Raw genomic sequence first — 15,165 nt, forward strand, 5'->3', positions numbered from 1 at the left:
TTAAGGTTAAAACGACGTAATTTATGGGTTTAATGAAAAGAAAAAGACCAAAAGACCCAAGACTTAAACTGCAGGCAGGACCGACCATAATCACTTTCATGGACCATGAAAGGGACCACAGACAGTGAAGTGGGTCGTGGTTTGTGGTCAATGGCTACTAGTTCTAGGATTCTTCTTCACGAGCCCTACCACGGTCCATGTGAGGGACCACAGATCGTGAAGGTCCACATAATCCTCACTTGGGATGAAGTCTTGAGACCTGGTCTACTAGATGGTCTTCACATACGCCACCATGACCCGTCATCAGGACCACAGACCGTGAAGGCCCTTGTGGTCCTGACTTAGGTGAGAGGGTCTAAGGTTGCCTAAGAAGGGGGCTACTGCCTATTCTACACGGGCACCCCCACGGCCAGTCATCAAGACCACAGCCTTAAAGGATCTCGTAGTCTGGTGATAGGGCACGAGTGATCTCAACTCATCACCGCAGGCAGGTCGATGGATCGAGGTCCATATCATGGTCTGTGAAGCCTGTCGTATGATTGACTGCTTCAGGTATTTTAGTAATTTTTTTTAGACCTAATTTTGAGGTATCACATAAAAGGCAATTCTAGCCCAATCATCATAAACATTCAAGGACAACATATAAAATAAAATGAATACATCAATTATAAAATTAAATAGACAATGAATCATACAAGAAAAACAAAATCGTATATTTTGGAGATATCACATTACCCCTAACTCTCATTGGACCGAATGAATTATGATTTTAACAAATATGTCGAGTACATTCTCACTTTACACAAACAGACAGTAAAGAAATACAAGCAAAGATCAAGCTAAAAAGAAAAAAGAAAACACACACTACGTCTAAAATCAAAATATTAAACTCTCTAATGTAAAAAAATAATAATAGAATTTTAAGTCCAAATTGTAAAGGAGTGATCACATATAAGTTTTAAATATTGCAATATTTACCTTAGAAATTTTTTGATTAAAAAGAACCAAATACAAAAAGATTCACCTTCTAAAATATGAATCAATCAAATATGACATAAAAATAACTTACTATTTAAATTTTTTGAATTGAAATTAGAAAATATACTAGTGAGAAACACAATTTAATTTTACATATAGAAAAAATAAATACAAATTATGAGAATACAAATATATGATTTAATTTCATATCAACTTACTCACTCCTCTCTCTACCAATTTTCTGTCAAAAAAAATGTTAAAAGATTTGATTTTTTTTAATTAATATATATTATATAGGGAAAATTGTATATAATAACAAACTAATAACCTAAATTAAATGGAATAGCTAGGGTTTGATTTAACTGTGCTCCATAGCAAACATTAGCTAAAATTTGCCAGCGTCTCTCTCCCAAAAATCTCGCTCGCCTCTCTCGCTTTATACACAGAAGTGCATAATTATGTTTTTGTTTTGTATAAAGCGAGAGAAAATTATATATACATATGCAAAAATGTATATCTTCGTGTTATACACTTAATTATACAATTTACAAACATTTTACTTCAAATATTGCATAGGAAAAGACCAACGAATTATACAATTGCAGTGAAATACAATTTTCTTTAGCTTTATACAACAAAAGTGTATACATTGTGCTTCTGTTTTTGTATAAAGCGAGAAAAACATATATCTTCTTGCTATACACTTATAATTATGCAATATAGATACATTTTAATTCGATTCAACTGTATGCAAAACAAATTATACAATTGCAGCGAAATATACAATTTAGGCCAGCGAATTATACAATTATATATGTATAGCAAATTATACAGTTTTATGTTTGCTATGGAGCGCAATTATGCAAAGTTTGTTATATCATACAAATATGAATTTTTTGTTTGCTATATGTGAAAGTTGCCCTATTATATACTATACTAAATAGATTTTTTTTGGGCCTTAAATATTTTTGGGGGTGGGGTGGGGTGGGGGTGTTCACTTAGTTCTTGTCAAACACCATCTGCACTTTGTTCTCTCCGCCCGAATTCGTTTTTTCTTTATTATAACAAACCAACTTTTCACCTATTTTGTGTGCATATATATTTGATTCTTCATCTCCCTCATTATTATACTGCATTTTCTCTTCATTTATTTGAATCAAGAATCCATTTTTCTTCGTGGGGTTTTCTAGATGGCTGCTATTATACAAGGAATTGGTGCTGCTACTGCACTAACCTCAGCCAGTTCTTTGGACACCAAGAAGACATTTTTCTCCAATTCTCGCAGATCTTTGTCAGGTTTGTTGTAAAGTTTGAATCTTTAGCTAGTATTTGAAATGGGGTTCTGTTAGAATTGCTTAAATTTGTGTTATTTTTTTATTCTTGGTTTATCTGATCTTTGTGTCTTTTGGGTTGTTTTTGATCTGTGGTAAAGATTTTTGTGTATTTCATTTAGTCATAATTTCAATCATTTGATGGAATTTTATGGTTTGATTTTGATGCATGTTGTTTGTGTAGTTGGTGCAGAGAGGAAAGGAAGGACTTTTGTGGTTAGATCTGATGGGGGTTTGAGCTATGGTTTGAATGGACGTGGAGGAAGAGCTGAACAATTAATTACTAATGCTGTTGCTGTTAGTATTCTTTTACTCCCTATTTAAGATTGTGTATTTATGTATGCATATAATCATATACTGGCAGAAATGTGCAGAAACTGGTACATCATCGATTTCAATTTGTTTGTCTGGTTTTAACCTGCACGTAGTATTAAAAACTAAAAATACTTTTGAATATTGTGTCCTTAAATTAAAGATATGTAGAATCTATCAAAATGTCTTTTAATCTTTTTGGTCTTACGGAAAGTTAAATTAAAGAGTTGCTAAAAAGTAGGAAAGATCCATTCTTTTTTAAACGGACTTTTCAAAAAAGTGAAGTACATAGCAAAAACAAATTGAGTAAATGTTATTGTTTTAGACTTTGAGATTTGGTGTTTTGTGGCTGAATATTTTATATACCATGAACCACACACTTTAATCATTTATGATGATCACTCCAAACATGTGCAAACTTATTGCAAAATGTCTCTTTAATTCTTTTACAGACTAAAGAAGATACTGCTGCAGCTTCTACTTCATCAAAGCCAGGGTATATTTACTTCTCTTCTGAGTTGTACACACATACAATGCATACATATCTCTACAGTTCAAATTGCTTTCTTGTAGTTGCCACTTCATTTGTCTCTCGTAATGTTTGTCTTCTAGGTCTCTAATCATCACTTGTTTTGTGAAACTTCATGTCCAAGGTGTAGTTCTCTTGGCTTGAAAAGATTTAGTGGAAGCTGATAATCTTGACGGTGTTCTTGAAGGGAATAGAAAAAATAATAGCATTTGCTGTTTTGCTTCAGATGATGTTAGTTCATCCTGCAATGAACATGTCTAATTTTCCTCTTTGTTCTGCATTGTGATAGCGGAGACAAAGTAAGGAGTGATGGTGGGAATGATATGATTTTTTGTATTTGGATTAGTACGGTGCGGGGGGGGGGGGGAGGGGGGTAATTTAAAAAATAAAGGAAGGGCTACATGATGAATAAAAGCTCAACCTCTGTTTTGCTGTTTTGCTTCAGATGATGTTAGTTCATCCTGCAATGAACATGTCTAATTTTCCTCTTTGTTCTGCATTGTGATAGTGGAGACAAAGTAAGGAGAATGATGGTGGGAATGATATGATTTTTTGTATTTGGATTAGTACGGTGCGGGGGGGGGGGTAATTTAAAAAATAAAGGAAGGGCTACATGATGAATAAAAGCTCAACCTCTGTTTCCAACAAAAAGCAGGCATACACAGATAGGAAAAGCATACTTTTAAGTGAATCTTCTTTTTCAGCCAAGAAAGTCTCCCATGGACTTTTAAGAAAAGAGTTATAAGGGTATTAGTCGTGTCTATCTCTCTTTTTTTCTTGTGGTACTTCCGTTTTTTCATCTACTATTTGCTCCAAATTTACAAGGTTTTTATTTGCCGTGAAATTTTTTGAAGTATTTTGTTGAAGTTATTTCCATCTCTAAGAGATTGAATATCGAAAAGAAAAAATAAACCTAAGATGTTCCTGAAACTATACAACAATTACAAAGATCAATTTGTATTTCTAGCTTGTAAGGAACTGATGAAATCTTAGATTGTGTCATTATTTAATTTCATATACGCCAAAGATCTGCCAAAGAGGCACACATAACTGTATTGAATTCTCAGAATGCAGCCTACCCTGCACTCCATTTTACTGCTTTCTGATTGGAACTTGTCATGTGACTCACAAACAAAAAGAAGAGAGGAGTACCATAATACGATCCCAAAGAGAAACAACAGAGCTCTTATCTTTGTTATTGATAGACAAATTCTCTTCAACTTTATATTGATTCACTGGGGCCCTTACTAATAATGTTTGTCAACCCTAGTTTAATTTTAAACCTTACAAAGAAATCAGAGATTTACCTTTGAATCTTGGCTGTTAATATAACACAAACATGTGATAGTTGGGGTGAGAACTAAAATTCAGTTTTATGGAAAACACCGAGTTGCAGCAAAGGTTTGTATTTGTAAATCTATAATGTTAGTTAATATCCCTCAAGTGTATAACAGAGGAGATGTTATCCGAAGTGGATGCACTTATTGTTGTCGATTCTTTTCCTTGCACTTGCTCCTCTGAGAAAGTCATGATCTAAATTTTCACTATAGCTGTTTAAGCAATCTTATACTTTAACATCAGAGATCCCTGTGAAGATTGTCATCTTGTCGTTCTTTTGATGTCCTTGTACTCTTGTCAAGCTTTCTATATAGGAGTTGTTCAAGAGTAAGGTTACATCCTTTATAGGAAATTTGGCTTCCTTTCCTACTTCAAGCTCTCTGAGACTTTGATTTTGTTTTCTGCTTTCTTGGGTTCTAAGGTTCTAATTACATGAAATATTAGGGCTACCAAAAGCTAGTAAAGAGGCTCTTATTCATTCTCTTCCTAATGCATAAGATTCATGCTGTGGGATTCGAGGTGTTTCTGTTACTTAAGGACTGAAGAGCTCGTGAAGTTTGATGGTGGTCATAAGACTCATAACCAACAGTATCTATGGATATATTTGGGTTAGCTGGTGCTTCCTTGATGGGTTATTCCTAATTATTGGGGATAGATTATGTCCGTGGTTCTAAATTTATTCTGTAATGGTGCTTGCCTAATCATTAAACATATATTATTGAATAGGTCTCTGTTGTTTGGTTGGATATGCACTGTTTTCTCTTCTCTCTCTCTCTCTCTCTCTCTTTTTTAAAATTGTCTATTGTTGTGGGAACCATATCAATTACTGCCCAATTGCTTGTTTACCTGATTGTTAATTTATCTGGATTTCTTGTTACTGGATCGCATCACTTAGGTGTTTGAATGTGCATATTTAGGCATGAACTATTGCTCTTTGAGGCCCTCCGTGAAGGTCTTGAAGAAGAAATGGACAGGGATCCCGCTGTTTGTGTAATGGGTGAAGATGTCGGTCATTATGGAGGTTCGTACAAGGTGACTAAAGGCCTTGCCCCAAAATATGGTGATCTCAGGGTTCTTGACACTCCCATTGCTGAGAACTCTTTCACTGGTATGGGCATTGGAGCTGCAATGACCGGTTTGCGTCCAGTTATTGAGGGAATGAACATGGGATTTCTTCTTCTAGCCTTTAATCAAATATCTAACAACTGCGGTATGCTCCACTACACATCTGGTGGCCAGTTTAAGATACCAGTCGTCATCCGAGGTCCTGGTGGAGTTGGTCGACAGCTTGGAGCGGAGCACTCTCAACGCCTTGAGTCATATTTCCAGTCAATTCCTGGAATCCAAATGGTTGCCTGTTCAACCCCCTACAACGCCAAGGGCTTGATGAAGGCTGCTATCAGAAGTGATAACCCTGTGATTCTTTTTGAGCATGTTTTGCTCTACAACCTCAAGGAGAGAATTCCAGACGAAGAGTATGTGTTGAATCTTGAAGAAGCAGAGATGGTACGCCCTGGTGAGCATGTTACCATTCTAACTTATTCCAGGATGAGGTATCATGTCATGCAAGCTGCTAAGACACTCGTGAACAAGGGTTATGATCCCGAGGTCATTGATATCAGGTCACTGAAACCGTTTGACCTTCACACCATCGGGAATTCAGTGAAGAAGACTCATCGCGTCCTCATTGTCGAGGAATGTATGCGTACAGGAGGTATTGGTGCCAGCTTGACAGCTGCTATAACCGAGAACTTCCATGACTATCTCGATGCCCCAATCATATGTCTGTCCTCACAGGATGTGCCAACGCCATATGCTGGGACGTTAGAGAACTGGACCGTTGTCCAACCTCCCCAGATTGTTACTGCAGTAGAACAGCTCTGCCAGTGATTGTTACTAGACATCGTAGTTTTTGGAACTTACATTTTCTAGTTAAGGTGAGATGATTGGTCCATTGTTGTCTACCTGCACCAAAATAGTATTTGGATTTTTATTGTTTTGTTAAGGTAACAAGACTTCCTGGGAACATTATCATTGTTTTTTCTCATTAAAAGTTTAGCTCTATTCTATTTTATAAATTAAAGCTGGAGTTGTCTTACATTTAAATATCATATGACAGGATGTGTTTTTCCAGTTTTGTTTTGGTTGTGGCATTATGGTGTTATATATATTTGATTATTTTAGACTCCTAATAAACCAACAGTTTAATGAGTCTGACTCTGATATCATGATAAGAAATGAACATTAATTTCGTATCACTGATGGTGAAAAAGTTGTCATTTTTTTAAAAATTCTTGAGATGACCTCATAAGTATGTTGATATGTTCTTCGAGAGGGGTATAAAAAGCTTTATGATACAGAGAATGTATATCCTATAGAGATAGTGTATCATATAATTTGCGCTTAATTTTGATATTTTTTTTATAAGAAACTTTCACATATAGTCGTCTAAAAATAGCTTAATTACGCACCATAGTTATAGTTTGCTAATTACAATTCGTAGCTACAAGTTATAGGGAGGAGAATGGCGAGATTGGGAGAGGAAGCAGAGACGCGAGCGAGAGAGGGCAAAGAATGGGAGATAAATGAATTGTACATGTATAGTGATTAGATAATTGTATATGTGTAATTGGTATATATATGTATGTGTTTGTATAATTGAATAATACGAAACATGATTTATACAAATATATTAAAATTGGAAATAATGAATTGATAGAAACATAAACAAATGAACTTTGAACAATTATACAATAATATTTTACAAATTACATTATATAAATTATAATACACAACATTCAAAAAACTATTCGTTTATACAAATTTTAAAAAGTTATACTAAAAATATTTTGAATGTATAAGGTGATAAAATTGAAAAATCAAAGGAAATCATCGTCATATACAAATACAAATCAAACGAAAATTTGTTAGTTGCGAATTATACAAACGTGACTAATTATACAAACTCGAAATTAGTTCACGTAATTAATGGTTAATGTTAGTTCCGAGTGGTAATTACAATAAATTAATGCTATGACGACTAATTAACTGGTATAAGTTTGCTAAACTGCGTAATTTTCTATTATATTAGTCTTAACATGTTTTTTTTTTAAAAATAAATTCATATTTTAGATATAAGTTTAGTTTTCATTTGCAAAACACAATTAAAAGAATATATATTTATTACTAATTTAGTTTTTTTTAGTCAATAAACAAATAAATTTAGTATTTTTCTCAATTACTTCTTACTCATATAATCTTGATATTTTTTTTATTAATCTAAAAATAGTTAATTCATATTATATATTTTTTTTTACAGAAAAATAAAATAAAACTTTATCTCAAAGTTTCCCTCCATTATTTCCCGCCAAACAACAGAAAAACCTTCTAAATCTCGACGAGAGGGAGCAAAAACCCAGAAAATGGAGAAATCCGGCGGTGGCGGTAACGGCAGTTCAGCGCCTACAGGTTGCTACAAGTGCGGTCGTCCAGGTCACTGGTCAAGAGATTGTCCGTCCAATCCAAGCAGTTCAGACAAATCTAATCCTAATACGACGAAGTATGCTTCAAAGACCGTATCCGACGCCGGCGACAGTTCTGTTGCCGGTGGGGGTGCCAGTGACGTTGCCGGATCTTCTGCTTCTAAGCCTAAGAAAGTCCCGAGGTCAATGCCTAAGCTAACACCGGAGATCCTTCTCTCTGATAAAGGACTTGGATACGTTCTCCGTCATTTTCCTCGTGGTTTCAAATATCGTGGTCGCGGTCATGAGGTACTTTGTACTTTTAAATAAGTTACTGCATCCGCTGTCTCTGAGACTAGATCTTTTGATTTAATGAAGTACAAATTTTGTTTGCTGTATGTATATGCTCTTCCTTTGATTTTGTTCCTTTTTGTTGTATTTATTTTGCATTTGTGTAGTCAAACTGCAAGTAGATGATATTCCTTTTTTTATGACTGATAGTGAATCCATGTTCTTCAACTAACTTCTGCAAGTCTTTTATCAGAGTGCCATTATCTCTTGATGCATTTGGTGAGTATTAGAGAGTCTGTTTTCGCCCATCCTCTGTTGTAGCCTCTGTTAACACAATCATTTGAATTCACAGAGTAAAGCTTGCGCTGCAGCCATGTCACTAGTTCCTTGACCCAAGTTCATTGAGTAAGCAAAAATAATGGTGCCTTGGCTGTCTCTGATTATTCCTCCACTGCCACATCTTCCATAATGCAACTTCCATCACTTTTAAGCTTTATAGATATCTCAGGAGGATGAGCCATTTGACCATGATAGTAGTTCTTTCGTGGATATCTGCATCAAACACCTAACATAGGCTATTCCAGTTTTCACCTATCCTTGCTTTACCAAATTTCTTTTGTGTAACCTGCAACATTGTACAAACAGTGTTAGTTTTGGTTCTGTAAATTGAATGCCTTTCACCTCAAATTTGTTGTTGCACGTTGCTCTCCGTAGTTCCCAACAAATTATAAGCTTTAGTTATAAAGGCTGCAATGGGATTTTTAGTCTTCAAGTTCCACCAGTTGAGCAATAAAATTTTAAGAGAGTTGTGTCTGTGTCCAATTCCCATAGGTCATGAGCAATAGAATTTTAAGAGAGTTGTGTCTGTGTCCAATTGCCATAGGTCATGCAAAAACATTCCAAGTTATCTTAGCAGGCTGAACTGGTGCTAGATATCCTGGTAGAGATTCCAGTCCAGATAGCAAGATCATCCTTGTTGCTGTTCAGATTGATACTCAAGCTGCTGATCCTATTCTTATATTCTGTGGACAGTTGATATTGCAGAGCATCCCAGTGCCAAACTCCATTCTTAAACACCGAATTGAGCTTTATTTGACTTTGTTCACTATCATTAGGGAGCAGATGATGTAAGAGGGTCCAAGCTAGACCAATTATCAAACCAGAAGGACACATACCCTTTCCCTTGTTTCCAATAAATAAATTTCTCAATATTGTGTTTGACCCCACAAAGATATTTCCATTATAGAGAGTTACCTTTCATCCATTGGACATCAAGAGGATGTTGATTATTCCAGTTTTTTGTTTTCATGAAATCACTTCAAAGAGATTTAGAGTTTCTGAGCTTCCACCACTGTTCAAATTTAATAGCAATGCAAATGTCTTCAATCCAATGGTGCTTGCTACCAGTTTCTTGGCCAGACCAAAAGAACCCAGCTAAAGTTTTTTCAATAAATTCCAAAGTCAATTTTGGAGGGTCAACAACACTGAGAAGATGAAAAGGTAGAGCTAAGAGGACATATCTGATAAAGATTGCTCTACTATCACGTGATAAAAGTTTATAGAGTGCCAACCTCTAATTCTACTAGTGATGTTTTTGACAATGTCATTGTAGTAAGCCACTTTTTTTCCTCTCATTAACCAAGGGACAACCAATATAGTATTAATTCTATTTTCCTTGAAACATTTCGTGGCAGTAAGTAAATTTATTTTCTCAGTATTACTTGTAAGTTGGAAAGACAAGTACACAATCATTCATCTTGTGCCTCTTTTAAGATGGCAGGTTTGATTGTTTGCATGAAGATGGTGTTTGTTATAATGCTTCAGTCCATCATTTTGGTTAAGGGTACACAGTTCTTTTAGTTGTACTCTTGCTTTAAAATGAACAATTTTGGAAGCTTATTAGGTACTTATACTAGTGGTACTCCAGCATCAGAGTGATTTGTTTATAATGCAAGCTTACCGGGGTGCAGGTTGCTGATTTGGGTCACCTACTTGGCTTATATGCTGAATGGCATGCGGGTTTGCTTCCTTATTACTCATTTGATCAGTTCATACATAAGGTGGAAAAGCTTGGTGGCTCAAAGAGAGTCAAGGTAACTGGTTTCACTTCCCCAGCTTTGATATTCCAATTGTGTTAGATATACTTGTCATGAAATGTGTGCTATCTTTCAATTTAAAAATATATTATTTCGCATGGAGGCCAGTGTTGCCAATGCATCCGCAAACTTCTTTTTTCTCTGGGTAGTGGAGAGAGGCTATCACTAGAGCTAAATTCCAGCATGATTAAGTGGAATACAGGGAGAAGGCTGTTGGAGAATGGAGACCCTTTAAACATGTCTAAATGAAATAGCCAGTCTTAAAAATAAAATACCGACGATGATCTTTAACCCTAAGTCAACGAGATGCTAGATCTATTTTGCTATACTTTCATGATGTCTTGAGAAGTAGAATGTATCTGTATTTAGTAAATTTGACAATATCTTACTTAATCATCTGCATCTTCTCTGTCATGTAAGAATAAGAGGTAATTACTGTTTTAGGTGGACAACCCTAAAAATAACTGCTATTCTGTTGTAGTTTTTTGCATATACAAACTTCAATTTCTTAACTTGAATCTCTTTGGTATAATCTACAAAAGATCTCATTATAGTACATTTGATCCACAAGGCCGTCTGGTAAGACTCATTTTTTCCTGCTTGTCAACTCTCTTTACATGCTTAATAGTGGTAAGTTTGTTATCATGGCACTTTATGTGGTGTTCATCTCCTTTGCATTAGTGGCTTCTTGTGCCATATACTATCTGTTTTGGTATAAGACCATGACAAGTGATATATCAACAGCATTTTTGAAGTAATAATTTGATAATGTGCAATACCATCCTTCAATCCCTGAAAAAATCACTTCATCACTTAAAAGTCCTCCGATGTTCTGGTCTCATGTTATCCTAGCAAGGCCTCCTTGAGACACAGTCATGCCATTTTGGGGTATATCTTGCTTAGCAGATCATTCAGCTGCATCCTACAGCCTGTAAGAAAAATAGAACATTATAACCCTTTAGACACTATGCAAGATAAAAGCAGGATAAATAGGGGTCACAACTTCACATATGTTTATGAGTGTTAAGTGCAAAATCATCCTTTAGAATTTCTTCACAATTTGATTGGCATAAGAACTGAACCTAGGCATTCTGTTGTGGAAAGCCTGTTACATGAGCTTTATATTCAATCAACACAGATTTCATAGCTAACTTTTAACCAGATATATCTCTGTCCATTTCCTGCAACAAGTCATCTTCCCCAATATATGATGATTGCAATATTGTGAATTGTGTGACCTTTGCTGAACACATAAAACAAATATGAAAGGTTTAATATTTTACTTATCAAGCTTACTAGGGTTTCTTTTTCTTTGAAAACAGTTATGCATGAGAGGACTCCGAGACAGGGTTGCTGATGGGGTGGATCCTGCAAAGCTGTATGAGCCACAAGGACAAGAACAAGAACAAGAAATAAATCAACAGGGTACATCTCCATCAGTTCCTATTCTTTAAGTATTCTTATTTCTAATCTCAAATTACTTTTCGTTTGAAAAGAAGCAATATATGACTACCAACGACTAACAAATTACTGATAAAATGCTGAACTTCCATTGAATTTTTTCCATCACTCTTTGCTTTTGTATCACAATGCATATATAAAGTTAGAAAGTACGACAATTTCAGTAGTTTAGATTACTTTAACTATAATAATGGTTTAAGGAGTATTTCAAGTGAAATAATGGTTTCTATTCACAAACTTTCAACTTATACAAACATTATCCAAGTCAAGTTATGTCCAAACACAACCTCAACTTCAAAGTATTCTTTTCCAACTTCAACTTCCGAATACTCTTTGTCAACTTCATCCAAATTCTAAATATTGTCTAAATGGCTACCCGCTTAAATCAGAAAAAAGAAATGTAGCTGTCTGGTAATTTTAAGACATTAAATTAACATATATCAAATGTGAATTCTAATTCTTTTATTGCAGAATGCTTCATTTTACTTTAACTCTCTTAAGTTTCAATTGTAGTAGTTCTATGTATTAATCCTCATCTATTACACTACATGATTCCTCTTCTTTATTGTTTTCTTGGGGTAAAGGCCTATTAAAAATCCTACAGACTTGTACTGTCAGTTGTCTTTCATGAAATGTGTCTATGATAAGTTAATTATGTAAGATTGCATACTATTTGGGATTGAAACATTTAGGCTAAAAGTTGAACTTAATAATCAAGAGCTGTCTTGTTAAATATCACTAACAAATTGTTATTTAGGTTATACAGTTTTAAAACCAGCTTGGGATTCTTGTTTTTAAAATTCAACGTCTAATGAGCACATATATTAGCCCCTTCTCTTAAAACCTATGTTGCTCGTACTCTTCAAAAACGTCATGGATGCGTGTCGGATCCTCCAAAAGTATTGCATTTTTGAAGGAACCGACCCAGGTGCAACAAGATTTTTGGAGGGTTTGAGCAACATAGTTTTAATCATTGAAGAACTATTTTGATGAACAAGTACTGTCATTGATCATGTAGAGTTCGAGAAGATACGTATTTTTGTCTTCAAAACTAAGTAATATTTTTTCTACAGAATGTGACATGCCTATATGCTGGTAGTCATTTGCCATCATGATGTTGACTTTCAAGTGCACTTTTTATTGATTCTGTGAATAGCAAAGGAGAAATCATGATGTGTCATCCGTAAACAAAATTTGCTCTTCTACTTATGAATGCTTGGATTTGAAATCAGAAATTGCTTCTCTGCTGTATTTGTATGCAGAATTCAAGGACTCAGAACCAACTGATTATCCAGAAGATTCAATGCAAAATGCAAATCCTAAAGATGATCAAGAAATCATGCTTAATGATATGTGGGAGAAGGCAATTGAGGTAACCATAATGGAACTTCCAACATATTTATGTCAGTGTTTGTCTTACTTTCAAAAATAAAATTGAAGTGTTTACTTTTTCTGGCATATTTAACCCCAATTTTTACATCTAATTACTGTTCATTGTTCCCTACTACAAAGCATGCAATGGTACTATTATGCTTTCTTACATTTTGTTAACTGCATTGCTTAGGTCACAACTACTATTATGCTTTCTTACATTTTGTTAACTGCATTGCTTAGGTCACAACTACTTGCAAAGTTGTCACCTTGTGTTTGGATCACCAATTTATTATCTGTCATCCCCCCCAAAAGGAAATAAAAACATAATGTTCTTGAAATATTTTGAGAGAATGAAACAGTTGACAATGTGCATTTGATGTGCTTGTGCTACATCTACTCCAAGTTAACACAATTTGAACTACACATTGGAGAGCGTACACTTATGCTTTGAAAGTTATGCCAACTTAATGAGGTCAGATTTTTCTTCCAGGACTATATCAATGCCCTTGGAACTCTATGGGATAAAATTTCCATCGTAACACCCAAAATTAGATGCAGCAGCCCTTTATATTGAATCACCCCTGCTCTGATAAACTAACCCTTTCCTTGTCTATTTATTTTCCTTGTTCCCTTGTTATGAAATTATATGCAGTTGGTACAATGTGTGCTTCCTGAATAGACCTGGAATGCAAGTTGCATATGCTGAGACCAAAATCAACCCAGCCCTTAGAACAATTTACCCGCCCTAGTTAGCCTCTCCATGTGCCATCAGAGGAATTGTCATATAGGTCGTCAAAGGGGGTAGTGCAACAATAGGGGATTCAATCAATTCATTGTAATGATTTCTTGTGTATACCCATCTCAAGCTATCTGAACACCAGAGAGTAGATTATGGTTATTCCTCTAGCTAGCTTAAGGAAAATATCAAGCTTGATTCACAGAAACCAGGAAATCACTTGCTCTTCAGGGTGTATCCAAGGGAGTGCTCCTCGAATTTGAAGTTTTTAACTTGTTGAAGCTTGAGGAGATAACTTCTTGGACGTATTTCTCGGAGAAGTTTGTTAGGATGATTGCTATTTCAGAAACATTTTTGATACACTTATTGTGTTTGAATTAATTATTTAAGAAACCGAAAACTATCAAAGAACTTCCAATCATACTCTCATATACAGAGAACTTGCTTGATGAATGGATCTCACCTATTTGGCTAGTGACTACTATCCTTGTGTAACTTTTAGTTGCGTATGCCACACTGGTAAGATTTGACACAAACATCAGTTACAACCTATTATTACTTGCTGGCATCCTTTTCTTGACTACTGCAGCAGATATTTTACGTTTTAACCATATCATTTTGTGTATTTCCCAGGAGCCATCTCAACCATCCAATCACAATATTGTTGCTGCTGATGCATCTTCTGCAGAGAAAGATACAGTAAATCAGGCTCCAGATAATGTCGCAAAAAGTTCTGGGGTTATTAACATCTCGGAAGAACAAAGAGCTCGGATGGAGGCTAATAAGTTGAAGGCATTGCAGAGAGCTGCTGCTCGAACTGCTCATATCAAGTCTACATAGTTTTTACGTAGAGTTCCATAGAAGTTCCTAACTATTACTATATCCTTATTGTAAATTGTTCATGAGGGTTTTTTCCCCTTCATTAAATGCTGAAAATTGCCTTTATCTTTAATGTTAACACTCAAGAGATTGGTCTGAATTCTAAATCATTATTTTGCTCTTGATGTTATGTTTTGTTATGCTTTCCATATTAAGTGCTATGACTTAGTCCCTCTGTCCTGTTTTGTTACGTGCTACTTGAACCATGGTCTTTCAACAAAGGTCTTTCAATAACCTCTTTATCTTAGTGAGATAAGAATAACGTATATGTACACTTTACTGTCATAGGCAGACATGTTACAAAGATTAACACGAACAATAGACACTCGAAGCCAAGTGTAAGATAAACATATAATAGACCTCGAGTGAGGACATGAAT

At 35.1% G+C, this 15,165-nt stretch overlaps 2 protein-coding genes across 3 annotated transcripts; both read left to right on the top strand.

Moving 5' to 3' along the window:
• Positions 1-1,931: 1,931 nt before the first annotated feature.
• LOC101252977 (pyruvate dehydrogenase E1 component subunit beta-3, chloroplastic-like) lies at positions 1,932-6,571 on the top strand. 2 transcript variants are annotated; one of them, XM_004236842.5, is made up of 4 exons: positions 1,932-2,274; positions 2,494-2,606; positions 3,074-3,117; positions 5,406-6,571. In XM_004236842.5, the coding sequence occupies exons 1-4, from the start codon at positions 2,169-2,171 to the stop codon at positions 6,376-6,378; spliced, it is 1,236 nt and encodes a 411-aa protein (XP_004236890.1). In that variant the 5' UTR covers positions 1,932-2,168; the 3' UTR covers positions 6,379-6,571. The 2 variants fall into 2 exon arrangements, with proteins under 2 accessions (XP_004236890.1, XP_010319368.1); XM_010321066.4 differs by having other exon boundaries at positions 1,949-2,274; positions 2,503-2,606.
• Positions 6,572-7,843: 1,272 nt separating this feature from the next.
• LOC101252679 (chromosome segregation in meiosis protein 3) lies at positions 7,844-14,911 on the top strand. The gene is made up of 5 exons (XM_004236841.5): positions 7,844-8,258; positions 10,211-10,333; positions 11,659-11,761; positions 13,060-13,169; positions 14,541-14,911. The coding sequence occupies exons 1-5, from the start codon at positions 7,911-7,913 to the stop codon at positions 14,745-14,747; spliced, it is 891 nt and encodes a 296-aa protein (XP_004236889.1). The 5' UTR covers positions 7,844-7,910; the 3' UTR covers positions 14,748-14,911.
• Positions 14,912-15,165: the final 254 nt, after the last annotated feature.

This window comes from Solanum lycopersicum, chromosome 4 (assembly GCF_036512215.1).
Source record: "Solanum lycopersicum chromosome 4, SLM_r2.1".
NCBI classification, from domain to species: domain Eukaryota; kingdom Viridiplantae; phylum Streptophyta; class Magnoliopsida; order Solanales; family Solanaceae; genus Solanum; species Solanum lycopersicum.

Excerpts from the sequence above, each read along its gene's own strand:
- LOC101252679 (XM_004236841.5), top strand. The coding sequence starts at position 7,911 with ATGGAGAAATCCGGCGGTGGCGGTAACGGCAGTTCAGCGCCTACAGGT. Across the intron at positions 11,762-13,059 it reads ACAAGAAATAAATCAACAGG|AATTCAAGGACTCAGAACCA; the intron begins GTACATCTCCAT and ends ATTTGTATGCAG. Across the intron at positions 13,170-14,540 it reads TGTGGGAGAAGGCAATTGAG|GAGCCATCTCAACCATCCAA; the intron begins GTAACCATAATG and ends TGTATTTCCCAG.
- LOC101252977 (XM_004236842.5), top strand. The coding sequence starts at position 2,169 with ATGGCTGCTATTATACAAGGAATTGGTGCTGCTACTGCACTAACCTCA. Across the intron at positions 2,275-2,493 it reads TTCTCGCAGATCTTTGTCAG|TTGGTGCAGAGAGGAAAGGA; the intron begins GTTTGTTGTAAA and ends TTGTTTGTGTAG. Across the intron at positions 2,607-3,073 it reads TAATTACTAATGCTGTTGCT|ACTAAAGAAGATACTGCTGC; the intron begins GTTAGTATTCTT and ends ATTCTTTTACAG.